This window comes from Mixophyes fleayi, chromosome 6 (genome assembly GCF_038048845.1).
Source record: "Mixophyes fleayi isolate aMixFle1 chromosome 6, aMixFle1.hap1, whole genome shotgun sequence".
Classification (NCBI taxonomy): domain Eukaryota; kingdom Metazoa; phylum Chordata; class Amphibia; order Anura; family Limnodynastidae; genus Mixophyes; species Mixophyes fleayi.
In genome coordinates this window covers 77851941-77864909 of record NC_134407.1, presented here as the reverse complement: position 1 = coordinate 77864909, position 12969 = coordinate 77851941, and the positions used below count along the sequence as shown (strand labels likewise).

Below are 12969 nucleotides of genomic sequence, written 5' to 3'. Positions count from 1 at the left end.
AGTGTTTAAATACCTCTGATGCATTAACTAGCAAATCGTATCCATTGAACCAATGAGTGGTGGTTTTTAAGCAAGCATTAATCAATACTTTTGCTGTGAATTCAGTCCTTGGCATATAGCTGGGTAACACATGGGAACTTTGTTTGCAGAGAACACACTTTTGTCTGGTAAAGTAAGGGTAACACTGGTGAAATAGATGCATTTTGTCACCAGTGAAGAAAATTACTTTTTCCCATGTGCCTTATGCTCGATCAGGTGAAGGTAGAATAGAGGACAAAGTGCACAAAAAAGTCTCGTTCTGGGGGCAAATATCTGGGTGTCTTATGTGAATTGAGAACTGCGTTATGCTCTCTCCCTTGTGGCTTCCCTCATGTCTGTATGCTGCATCATGATTGTCCTTGAGGCAGGAGAGTTGTGACATGGGGTCTATGTATTAAACTGCGGTCATCCATTAAAACAGAGAAAACCGTTTTCTCTGTAAAATGGAAATCGCAAAATGTATCGAAGATTTCTCCTGCCATAACCCACTTACTGTTTCTTATCGCAGTCCCCATTGATTAATATGGGGACTGCAAAGTTCTGCAGTGCATCAAGGTTTGAAATGCTTTGCATTTCTCAGAAAGGTACCACCATCTCAGGATGGCGTTGCCTGTCCTTTTCTATGGTATTGCCTCTTTGGTTTCACTGGATCCCTCACTGTGGAAGTGCTATGCGCATGTACTTGGCACTTCCTCCTTTCACAGTCAGTGGTAGGCTGCCGGTAAACAGGAATAGCAGCTCGCAGCAGAGGGGCACTCCGCTGGTGCTCCCAGAGTAGCCCGGTATTGGTGCATTTCAGCGGTGCTTAAATATGTATCACTGTAAATCGCAGCACTGCATATCTACTGGCACCGCAATCTATTAATACATAGACCCCATGGGGAGGGAGCAGCCCTGCAGTGAACATAACGCAGGGTCCAGCTAGCTGTGTTAATGGTGGGCTGCTGTTAGACTTTTGTCTTCTTTATTTTCCTGCACGCAGACTGGAGACTGCTGTATAAATCTGTAACTTAACAGGTGCTTGTTTTGTTTCCAGCTGAAATCTTTTCACAATGAGTTACTCACACAAATTGAACAGAAGGTGGAATTGGATGCCAGGTATCTAAATGTAAGTGTTCCAGATTTCACAATCTTATTTTTTATGTTCCCTTATGAGTCATGAGTATTTTTTAATTAATGTATTTAAAAACTGTTGTAAATATCTTTCTAATCACTTTGGTGTTAATTAATAGGAACTCTTATGTATTCTGAAACAAATAACATATGCCTTATTGTAGATTATAGGGATATTAAGCAGGCAATTCAGTTCAGTGATGTCCTATTAGTACATCACAGCAATGTCCGTCAGCACTCATTACTGTATATTACACATACTTGCCAACCTTTTTAAACTTCTTTCCGGGAGATCCCAGGCAGGGGGGCGTGGTTGGAGGGCGGCAAGGGCGGGGCACGGTGAATTGCGTCATTTTGGCCCCACCCCCGTGACAAAATGCCCCTGCGGAATTTTGTCGCGGGGCCAAAATGACGCTATTCACAGCAAATCGCGTCATTTTAACAGCAAGATATTTGCCTGCTCTCCTGGGAGTCCGGGAGACCTACCTAAATTTCGGGAGTCTCCCGGACATTCCAGGAGAGTTGGCAAGTATATTACAGTAAGGAATCTCTGCTCATTTTTCCTCACACTCTATAGAGGTGTGTTTTCGCTCATTTTCCTGCACATCTGAGTGCTTTCACGGACCGTTCTGAAGGCACTCCTTGGCACATCGCTTCTACTTGAATAAAGCTCTCTGCCTGCACATTTTTGGCCCTACACTTACGTAATGGGCCGTCAAACTTTTGTGAAACTACAAGTACCAGAACAATCTGTTTTCATTATTTGGGCCCCATGCTGAGTGTCCCAGTCATCTGTTCAAGTATGTTTCGCTGCTTTGCATAACGTAGTGGTTTACAGTGGCAGTGTAAAAATGTGATGTTTTAATTAACAAGTGATCTTGGTTATTGTTATGGTTCTTTGATCCTTTTATTTGACTTTGGTGCTGTAAAAGAAACAAAAAACATTATACTTTTGTGAATACAATATTACAGGCTCTCCTTTTTTAGAGACTTTCATTTATGGGTTTGTACTTGTGCTTCTGCAACCTTTATTAACTACAATACTTTGTATATTGTGTACATGTAAATATAAAAAAAATACATTTTATATGTACCAGACAAAGTTAGTGGTTTTCCTCGTACTTGAATATAACTCTGCTCTGCTAGATGAAGGTTTTACATATCATTATAGCAAAAGTTTTGTTACTGATGTGATTAAACTATGCATGTTGTTTAGTCTTCCCTCCATTGTTCCTCTCTACTGTCTGTTGCTGTGACAGTATAACTAAACTGTGCCTGTCTTCCTAACTTGCTCATTTCCATGCAGGCTGCTCTGAAAAAATACCAGGTGGAGCAAAAGAACAAAGGAGATGCCTTGGAGAAGTGTCAGCTGGAATTGAAGAAGCTGCGTAAAAAAAGTCAGGGCAGTAAGAACCCTCAGAAGTATTCTGACAAAGAGATGCAGGTGAGAGCTTTTATGTGTATAAATAATAATATCAATAATCATCTAGAGGTTGATAAGTAATTTCCTTCAGACTCTTGATTGCATTTACAAAACTGCAAATGAAAATGTAATGTAAATGAGAACTTGGAGTGATGTATTTCACCCAAGAGTATTTATGGAAGTTAGTTTGTTTAATTTTTTTTAACAGCGCTGCTCTCATAACTATTATATAATTAAGAGACCATGAGAACTTACTTGCTAGGTTATGTCTGGTAATGGAATCCAATATATAACTGCATACAAATTGAGTCAATTTCACATAAAGACCAGATTTCTTAGAATTTAGTGGCTATATGTGACATGGATTTAATATTTTCCCCATGGAATAATTGAAGGCTATTTTGTTAAGTAGTCAGGGTACACACAATGAATCTCTCCTTTTTTCAGTATTGTGTCCAAAGACCACTGGCCTCCACAAAATGGTCAAAGTAAGTTTGTAAGTGCACTTGGTGAGGGATTGGACTGGGCTGCCTAACATGAAAATGTGGAAGTTGAGAGCCGAAAATATCTCTAATCAAGGACTGAACTAACTGATAGGACCACCAATAATATGTGCCTGTTGAGAACATCCTTTAAACACAATGGAGACCGAGAGAACTAGGTATTTCATGATGAGGTAGCTACAGTAGCCACTACCCACATTTCTCTTCCATTGGGACAAATAGCAGTTATATACTCTAAATTCAAAGCATTGAATGTCTCATATAAAGTGGTTACCAGTCCTTTCAATGACCTATCTAATCCACCACTACTTGAAAAAAATGGCTTGAGCATTAAAAGTGCCCAGTTAAGAGTGAGGCAGTAAAATTAAGAATAAGGATTGACCATCAACACAGTTGACCATCCTCTCCTACTTGACAGCCTTCCCTTCCTTGTCCTTCATGGCACTGTCCGTTCCTGGTTTACCTCATACCTCCTCTGATTGATTGATTGTTTCTTCAGTGTCTCTTGCTCTATTGCCTGCTCCCTTCCTTTCAGGTGCACACTTCATGTTGCCCAGAAAAAAAAACCACCCTACATGCTCAAATGATGTGATCATGGAATAATGCACTGCATGTGTCTTTACAATATTCTCCTCTGGCTTCTTTCTACTCAACCCCTGCGTCAGAATGGGAATAAACAACACCTCCCACAAGACAGCGGGAGCAATGAGTGTTCTGATTGGAGTAGACTCATGTGACAGCCCCGATTGGTTCTGAAGTAGTCAGGTGACAGCTGGAGAGGCTTAACAAAGTAGCTGTTCAGCTCCTCCACAGCGTGGAACATGAGGAGAGGCATGGGGGGCAGATATGAATACCTTTCAGCTGACATACAGATGGGGACAGCCCTAATACTTCTTGCACCATATCCTCTGGGAATCTCCTCCTGTTTAGGCTCTGTTGCTGTCTGCACTACCATTTGTAGGTATGTGAAATTACAGTGTAAAATTCTTCACAAATTGTTATTAAGTCACAAGGCATTATAAAGTTTTATGATCATCAGTTGTGTGATTACAAAGCATTTTACATTGGTTGTAATTATTGTTAATGTAAAAATCTGACATTTGCAACCATTGCCACAATTTCTCTAAAATAAGTGCCCAATGAAGTTTATTACAGCATCCTTTTAGTTCATTTATTTTATAATAAAGCATTAGGTACCCCCCCCACTTCCTTCTAAGAATCCTGCGTTTGCTCCTGCCTTTTTTTTGGAGGCCAACCAAAGCTCTGTTCTTGTTCATTACTTTTTGTCTCTACACCTCCCTCTCTTGGTCAACTCATCAGCTCATTTGACCTCTAAAACAAATTTCTTACACTCACTTATAAAGCCCTCTGTAATGCCCCCCTTCTACATCTTCGACCTTGTCGAGAAATACTCCCCTACATACCCACTACATTCTGTCAATGACCTTCGTCTCTTCCCATCACCTATCACCACCTCACACTCCCACCTTTAGGGCTTTGTCCGTACTTCTCCCCACATTTTGGACTAGCCCCCCAACCTCAAATCTTTCAAACGCTCCCTCAAAACTCACTTTTTCACACTTGTCTACCCGGCTCCATCAGAAAACATTTCCTTCCTCACACTTCACCTCCCCCTTTTACTCCACCTCTATTCTCTCCGGTTACTACCCTAAACTTCTTAATGTTAAGTCTCACAAGTTTGGCCCTCTCTAGCTCTTCCTATTTCCCCGCCCTCTTTGTAATGTTTCCTTTGTTCCAGTTGTGTCTCTTTATGTATTTGCCTTTTATATAGTTTCTTGTATTGATTTTTACGGATTCTATTGTTAATTTTTCCTGATGTCAGGACATCCCCTACAAAAAGAATATTCTGCCCAGAATTTGTTTCTTTTTGTTACTAAAAATCATATGAGAATTGAGAATGCGCTGTTGCCTCAGAAAGCAAAGATGGATTGACCCTAAAATGAATCCCAAGATGGGGATCTAATATATTTTATTTAATTGGGGCGTTTTTTATCGACCCAGGGTACTGTTTAGGACTGCTGCTTCCCAAATAGTCCCAATTGTTGGTAAGGACGATGGTATTTCCAGACACATGGGTACTGCTAATGTACCTTTTTTTTTAGAGCATAGGAGAGATCCTGGAAGTGAGGTCCCAGTGTTGAATGCAAGGGCATGACTACTGTCATGTCAACACTGCCCGATGTCACAACTCTCTTCATCGTGCAGTTGGGCCATGATGGTGTGATTTGCGTTATTGTGGCCCTCGCCTCTCCCACTTTACTAGACAAGTGGGTGGAATGCAGGAGGGTGGCGTTTCGTCCGGGAGGACTCCCCATGGCTCCCAGACATTCCTGAAGAGTAGGAAAGTATGTTGCTAAGTAGGGGAGTATATTTGTATAGGTCACTGCAATTGTTTGTCGAGTTTATTTAAAAGTATTTGACTGTACCATTCAGCTATGAAAGGGAAGTGGGATTTTAAAGATGGGGACAGATTAACACACATAAATCGCAGTCCTTAAATATTCATTCCAAATACTTTTTAAATAGCCAAATCTATCAAGAGCTAAAAGTATATGGGCTCAGCCGCTCATCAGTAATATGTCCGTCAAAGCGCCCAGAGAGGAGGTACTGTGCTAGTTCTGTATGGATTGGGGAAATGTTAGGGAGCAGCATACTGTTCACCTACTGCCCAATGTTGTAATTCAAGCCCAGACAGTATGATAAATGACCGGCTCATTGGCTACTGACGGTTGTGGATACTGCAATGACTAGTAAATAACACCATGCAGCACTGGATTAAAAACTCCAAGTATACAACTACAGCTGGCACTTTCTATGTGATCGGTGGGTAAGTTGTCCAGAAATAATTTGATAGTTACGGAAGTCTAAGAAGGAAGATATCTTGGTGGGGTGTTGATCTGGAGCTTTACAACAATCATAGTTAGGAGGAAAATTATACAAATATAAATATAATTTGGGGCATCTCTCAAGACACACCCAGGTGCCTACTAAAGGCTATATTATGCGGATAGTGTGCCTTTCAGTTTTCTTGCTAGAGGTGACTCTGTCAGGACCTAGAAAAGATGAAGGTACAGACGAACCAAAGTGAAGAAAAATGACTGAGGAGTGTGGACAGCCTGGTAAGGGTTGAAGAGACCTTTTCTCTTGTGGTGAGCACTGGACCCTTCACCTCCTTAGCAAACACCTTTTATTGCAAGAAATGACCAGTCCAGAGTCACACTGGGCATGGGCGTAATCTCCATATTGCAGCTCTGCGGCCAATATGGCGCCAGTAGTGAAGAGTGTGGAAGGAGGGAAAAAGTGGGTCTGGCAATCTTGTGACGCGGCTGCATTGATATCGGACCTTTAAATCGTAGGTCATGTCGGTGTGGTCACGGGCTGCAATTTCTTTGTGCATTTTCTGGAGATCCCCAAATAGCAGTGAAGAACATTATTGCTCCTGCTTATGTAGTTTTTAGCATGCGTTGCTTGACAGGACTAGAGAACTGGTTATGGAGCCTGGTATTGGGGTCGAAACAAGATAAAACTGGCTTTAACATCAGAGCCTCATTTGTTATCCGTTAACACCTTGTGCATTTTTTTTTAATCTTCTATATTGTTTTTATTTTGATCCACTTAGTTCCATTTTGGACTGTTTCAGTTTTTGTCAGTGTTATGTTACCTTGACTCTTTTAGAACTAGAATTCTCGGAGGAATGAATTTATAGTTCCACAACAGGTGGAAGGACACAGGTTGATGAAATCTGCCTTAATTGAATCAATAATCAAAAAAAATATTCATGATTCCTGTATTCCCTATGTTCAATTACTACTAGGTCTAAATGCTGTTACAAAGCTTCTTACCAGTATGTCAAATGAAACCGCTTATAGGTAACCTTAAATGACCTTCCTTCATGTTTCCTGGCATTTACGTATTATCCCATGCAGACCACCTCCAACTCCAAAGCTCTTTATTATATTGTACTTTATGCAGATATCAGCCTTTCCCTGATTTCTGACCAAAATATACCCAGCATCTACCTTCTCTTTGTAGCATTGGGCTCAAAGGAGCAGATGGAAGCTAATAACCAGGTGATTAAGTCGCTGGCTTATGCTGGGGGATCATTCATATTTAAATAGTGCAGGACTGTAATAAGTGCCTTAATTCTACAGGCAATTGTAACCAGACCTTGTTTTTTTATTTGTTTTAACAGAGTCCCATAGGCAATTGTGTATATGTAATATATTTACAAAGGTAGTGCAGAGCTTTTTAAAGATCATAACGTGGCAAGTTAATGTCTCCAACCTAACCCAGCATGCACAAGCAAGAGGTGGAAGTTTGGTACCACTCTTGTGTGTTCCAGACCATGCGCAAACATTTTGATGATGCATAATCTTAATATGCAGGTGTTTTTACTGCAAATGTACCAAAATGATGGGCCAACAGACTTTTCCTCCCATGATGAATAACCAGTGTGTAAACTGAAAGCACTAGTTTTGGTATCCCCAGGCGCGCATATTCATGAGATCTCATAGATCTTTATGCAGTGATAAAGGGGTCTTCTGTCAATAAGTTGAAGCTCTTGCCTCAATTTTGTTTGGCACATTTGACACCTTGTTCCAGTAAGAGTTCTAGCTCTCCCTTATGGTGCAAGAAATATTCTTAAAACTATTAGTGACTTGTATGGTTGATGATTTTACTCAATATCCTTTTCATACATCATTCCTTTGGAGCAACATCATGCAGCAAGCCACTATTTAAAAGAAGTGAAGTACAAGAATACAATTGACTGAGGAAAGAAAAACATTGTGCATGTATGTGTGTATGTATGTATGTATGTATGTATGTGTGTGTATATGTATATATATATATGTGTGTGTGTGTGTGTGTGTATATATATATATATATATATATATATATATATATATATATATATATATATATAAATATACATACACACATTGTGCTACATTGTGTTTTTATTGTGGAATGGTGTGTACTGTCCCTTAATAGTCATACTGTACAGCCTACATTCTACATTATTTAGTTTTAAAATATAAATATTGCTGCGTAGAGCTACACAAAATGGAGGTAGGGGATTTCCGGACATTAACCTCTACTATAACTCTACCCACCTGGGCCAGGCCGTGACATGGTTCTCGGGAGGACTTTGCCCACGGTGGATAGATCTGGAGGTGTCTCTCTTAGGCTCAGCACTGGGGATGCCAGCGAGTGACAGATCTAGAACTATGAAAGCTCATCCGTTTATTTCCCTTACTTCCAACATTTCGGACTACTGCATTGCATTTTAAGACTACCACACTACCCTCTCCAATAGTGCCTCTCTGGGATAACACTGCTTTCTCACCAGGAGAATGCCACTCTCGTTTTCAATCTTGGCACGTGAGAGGCATAAAGTTGATTAGAGATGTACTTGAGTCTACTCATTGTATTCCACTGTCATCCCTTGTAGAAAAATTGGATTTTCCGTCAATCAGCCCTTTTGTGTGCCTTCAGGTAAAGCATCATGTCGAATCCCTCTCAAAACCTGAGGTTATGAGAGTTGACCCCTTTGAAGGGGATCTCTCACACAGATAGATTCCAGAGAGGAATTATTTCCAACCTGTACAACCTTCTTTTTGCCTCTAGGCAGACCAATAACCCGGCACACAAACTTAAATGGGAGGCTGATTTGGGCAGACCACCAGATGAGGACACCTGGTCAACATTCAGAGAGCAGGTCTCGAGGACCTCTATCTCCTCTCTTGTGAAAGAAAACGTTTACATATCTGGTGGTCCTGCCCAAAAATTGTGTTCTGGGACGATGTGGCTGCTTTAATTAATGATGTTACTTAGGTTCAAATTACTAAATGTCGCTGGTCCTTTCTTTCAGAATCTCCACTGGAGGCTCTTGATAAATATGCAGAGAAGCTGTCCACTCAAATCCTAAATGCAGCCAGATGCCTAGTGGCTAAGAACTGGAAAAAAATCAGACCCCCCGTCCCCATCTAGACAACACCTCGTCAATAAAATATGGTTCCCCAAATATGGTGCGACTAGTTTATTTGTAATAATCCCCCCAATGCACATGATAACAGCTCTCACCCTCAGGGCACTTCATCCCTCTTCCTATAATCTGACTAACCGGGAGTCCCATGTCTTGTCTCAGTCCCCCTCCCCTATGTCCCTCCCTTATCTTCCATTCCTTAATAAAATACAAAAATTACACCTCACACTCTGATTTATTGTTCAATAGTTTGGTATATAATATCTTGTTACAGGTCGGACCTTCTAACTGATTGTGCAGTTTATTTGCCTTCATTCTTGTGTATATTCTAATGTGCCTTAGCTGAGGCTGCTTCATAGGCCCTCCAGATATTTACACTGTTACCTAATTTGGCTTACTTTGGCTTTCTACATTGTATGTATGCATAGTGTGCTGGTACTCTATAAATAAAGTTATTAAAATAAAATATATATAAATATTGCATAATATGGCTTTCCCATACAATGACAAACCAACCTCCAATTTTACTGGATGGAAGAACTGTTCCACAAAAATTTTTTGACTATTGGGGGTATGCAATATAGGTGTGTAACAATCTTATATATGAAACAAAATTCATACATCCAACTTCTATATGTAAATAAAATTAATATGTTTAGTTGCTGTGGATTACAGCCCCCTTTTTTAAAGTTCTGTGCATCTCATTGATAAAAGTCCCCCTTTATTCGGGCACTTGGAACTGCAGTATTTTTTGAAATGTGCCCCCTGGTCGACATATGTATTGGTCTGCAAAAAATTGTTAAAGGGTATCTACAAAAATTCTTCTCTGAAAGTCCAACATTTTGCTGCGTGCATCTAGTTAGTGCATCATTTCCCAGCCTCGTGATTGCTTAAACACAGTAATTCCTAGCAATCTTTGTCTGGCAGATTCTTTAGGAAGATATTGAATTCAAGATTTAGCCAGCGGTTTGTTTTAAGATTGTTAAATCGGCTCCGCAGGGCAATTCTCATGTCTGTTTCTGCTTCATCAAAAGAAATATAAAGAGATAACTGTTCATTGATTGAAACCAGGCTTCACCTACATCCCTTTATTAGGGCAAGAAGGCTGAGTTTCCTTAATCTATCTGAAGTATTAACTTGGATTATTTTGAATGTAACCATGCACTAGTTTCTTTGACCTCTTTCACGTTTTAGCAATTAATGAATTCAGAAAAGAAGGCACTGAGCGAGGTGCTCTGATTTAAGCAGTAAGTAGGAATACCTCATCCACACTCCCACATCTCACAAGTAATTATCTGTGATAAAATGACTTGAACAACCTTTGTAGCATTCAATTAAGAAGTTAATTATTCTAAAAATAAGCATGTAAAGACTAGCACAATAATGAGATTGTGGAATCTTATTATATGAACCTAAATTGCAAACTTCAGATAACAAACGTAGCATTTTTAGAGAGAGGTCTTGGTTCTGAGACTGCTTGTTTCACATGGTGCTGGGTCTGGACCCTCCAAACCAATCACTGAACTGGATAGAGGTCTATTTAAATTCTTATACTTACCCATTAGGGGCCTGATTCATTAACGATCTTAAATGAAGAGGTATCTTATTTCAGTCTCCTGGACAAAACCATGTTACAATGCAAGGGGTGCAAACTAGTTTTCTGTTTTGCACATAAGTTAAATACTGACTGTTTTTTCATGTAGCACACAAATATCAACTTTAAATTTCAGTGTAAAAATAAGCTATTTGTATGCTACATGAAAAAACAGTCAGTATTTAACTTATGTGCAAAACAGAAAACTAGTTTGCACCCCTTGCATTGTAACATGGTTTTGTCCAGGAGACTGAAATAAGATACCTCTTCATTTAAGATCCTTAATGAATCAGGTCCTAGAAGTTCTAATCTACATGCACTAGGAACAGTATACGAGGAATGCATACAGTACTCCAGAAGTTACATGTTCAACTAGGAAAGGAGGTGGTGGTTAGGCTACATTGGAGAAACTAGAGATGGAGCAATACCAAGAGAAGGTATGATGTCTGTCTAGTTTTCCCTACTGTGCGGTGCTGCGGAATGCTGTACTGCTTTACATATCTACAATAATAGCTATAGCAAACCTCCCAACATGTGCACTATCCAAATAGGAACAGTGTGTGCCCTGAAAAGAAGTGTGTTTGCTCCAAGTAGCAGTGGCGGATCCAGGATGGGGGGGGGGGGCGATCTAAGGCTGCCGACAGCTGCAGACTGTGCAGGTCCGTTCAGCAGTGACAGTGTGCTGCCCGGCTGCTCTGAGCAGCGGGACAGCACACTGCCACTGCTAAACGGACCTGCACATACTGTGCAGCCGCCGGCAGCCTTAGACATCAGAAAGGGGGAGGGGCCTAAAATTGCCCCGGGTAGGACAAATGTCTAGATCCGCCCCTGCCAAGTAGAGGGCATGCATGTGCCATGTTGTGGTACACCTATTGCTCCTGAAGTGCTGCCTCCGCCCCCTTCCTGTATTGTCACATGCACCAGCGGCAAGTGCATGTGGTGCACTTGCTCCACTACTGTCCTGACAGGCAGTACCAGTCCTTAGAATCCAAACTGTCCTGCCTAAAGTTGGACAGTTGGAAGATATGTTATTAGGAAGGTTTTTGCTTTAAAAATCTGAACCAAAATTTTAAAGTGCACCCATGCCCTACCCTCAAGTGAACCAGCCATGATGTGTGGATTTGTTGAACAATACAATAAAAAAAGCTATGCAGAGTAATTTTCCCTTTTACTATGGAAACCTTGCCAGGGACACAAATTGCCAAAGGCAAATGTTTAAAACTCGTTGTAGGACAATCACGGGCATTTATAACTATGTTAATCTGCTTTCCAGGACAGCCAGAGATGGAACTTGTGTAATTTGGCTATAGTACACAGTCAAGGTAGCCATTTTGTTTGCGCTGAACTAATATTCTTGAGACACCTGCCTTTCAGTTAGCTAGAAACTGGTGCATCAGTGAGGCATTTTAAGGCCAATATTTTGTGAGGTACTGAATCTAGTTAGTGAGTTAATAGCTGAATATTCGTTCAGCCAATGAAATGGCTATTTCCACAGCAAGGATAGTTTTTCTTTAAATGCCGTTTTCCGTGTCTGGATGTGATGTAAACAGGATAGGCAGTTCTGCGTTAGATTTACTCTTTAAAGGCATCTGTGACAGGCGTCTGCCATGTGGGGTATGAAGTCAAGCTGCGCTCACATAATCTCTTTAGCCACATCACATAATCCTCTCACAGTTGCAGCTAATGAAGCACAATATTGACTACAGGTACTTACTGCAGAAAAGCATATTCAGGATACATCCTTACACAAACATGTATTTTATTTAAACTATATTCACGCAGACTGCTTTTAAGCCTGTCTCTCTGTCCTCCACTTCTGTTTACCACAGAACAGTACATAGCAGTACAGTACTTGACAATCATGTCTATGGTGTTAAAGTACATAAAGTACCCCACAGCATGCATAGAGACTTGCAGCAGGTATTTTGGTTGTTGGCTACGTTTTAGGTCAAGAATGGGCAATTGTTGCTCATCTAACAATTAAAAGCATTGGACAGTATTGACAACTATTCTACATGTAACTGGAAGAAAGCTGCTGTAACCCATAGCAACCAGTCAGATGGACTTCCATTTTATAAACTATACTAGATCAAAGACACTTCTAATATTATGTAATTGAGAACAACTCAAGATGCAACATTTCCCCTTGTGAATCTTTTAGACAGCCAATGACCTCAGCTGTTCTCACTGGACCTCTCTACTAAATATACCCCCTGGACAGATGGCGTAATTCACAAACTGCAAGTTGGAAAAAGTGTAGATGTTGCCAATAGCAAACAGATTCTAGTTA

The 12969-nt window shown here is 40.5% G+C and overlaps 1 protein-coding gene across 9 annotated transcripts in view; it reads left to right on the top strand.

The window, feature by feature from the left end:
- The window catches only part of BAIAP2 (BAR/IMD domain containing adaptor protein 2), a 131428-nt gene that overhangs the window by 81993 nt on the left and 36466 nt on the right, over window positions 1-12969 (top strand). For all 9 annotated transcript variants that reach the window (XM_075216905.1, XM_075216904.1, XM_075216906.1 and 6 more), the window contains 2 exons: window positions 1076-1147; window positions 2459-2596. In XM_075216905.1, the coding sequence (XP_075073006.1) occupies window positions 1076-1147; window positions 2459-2596 (210 nt within the window). The remainder of the gene's footprint in view (window positions 1-1075; window positions 1148-2458; window positions 2597-12969) is intronic.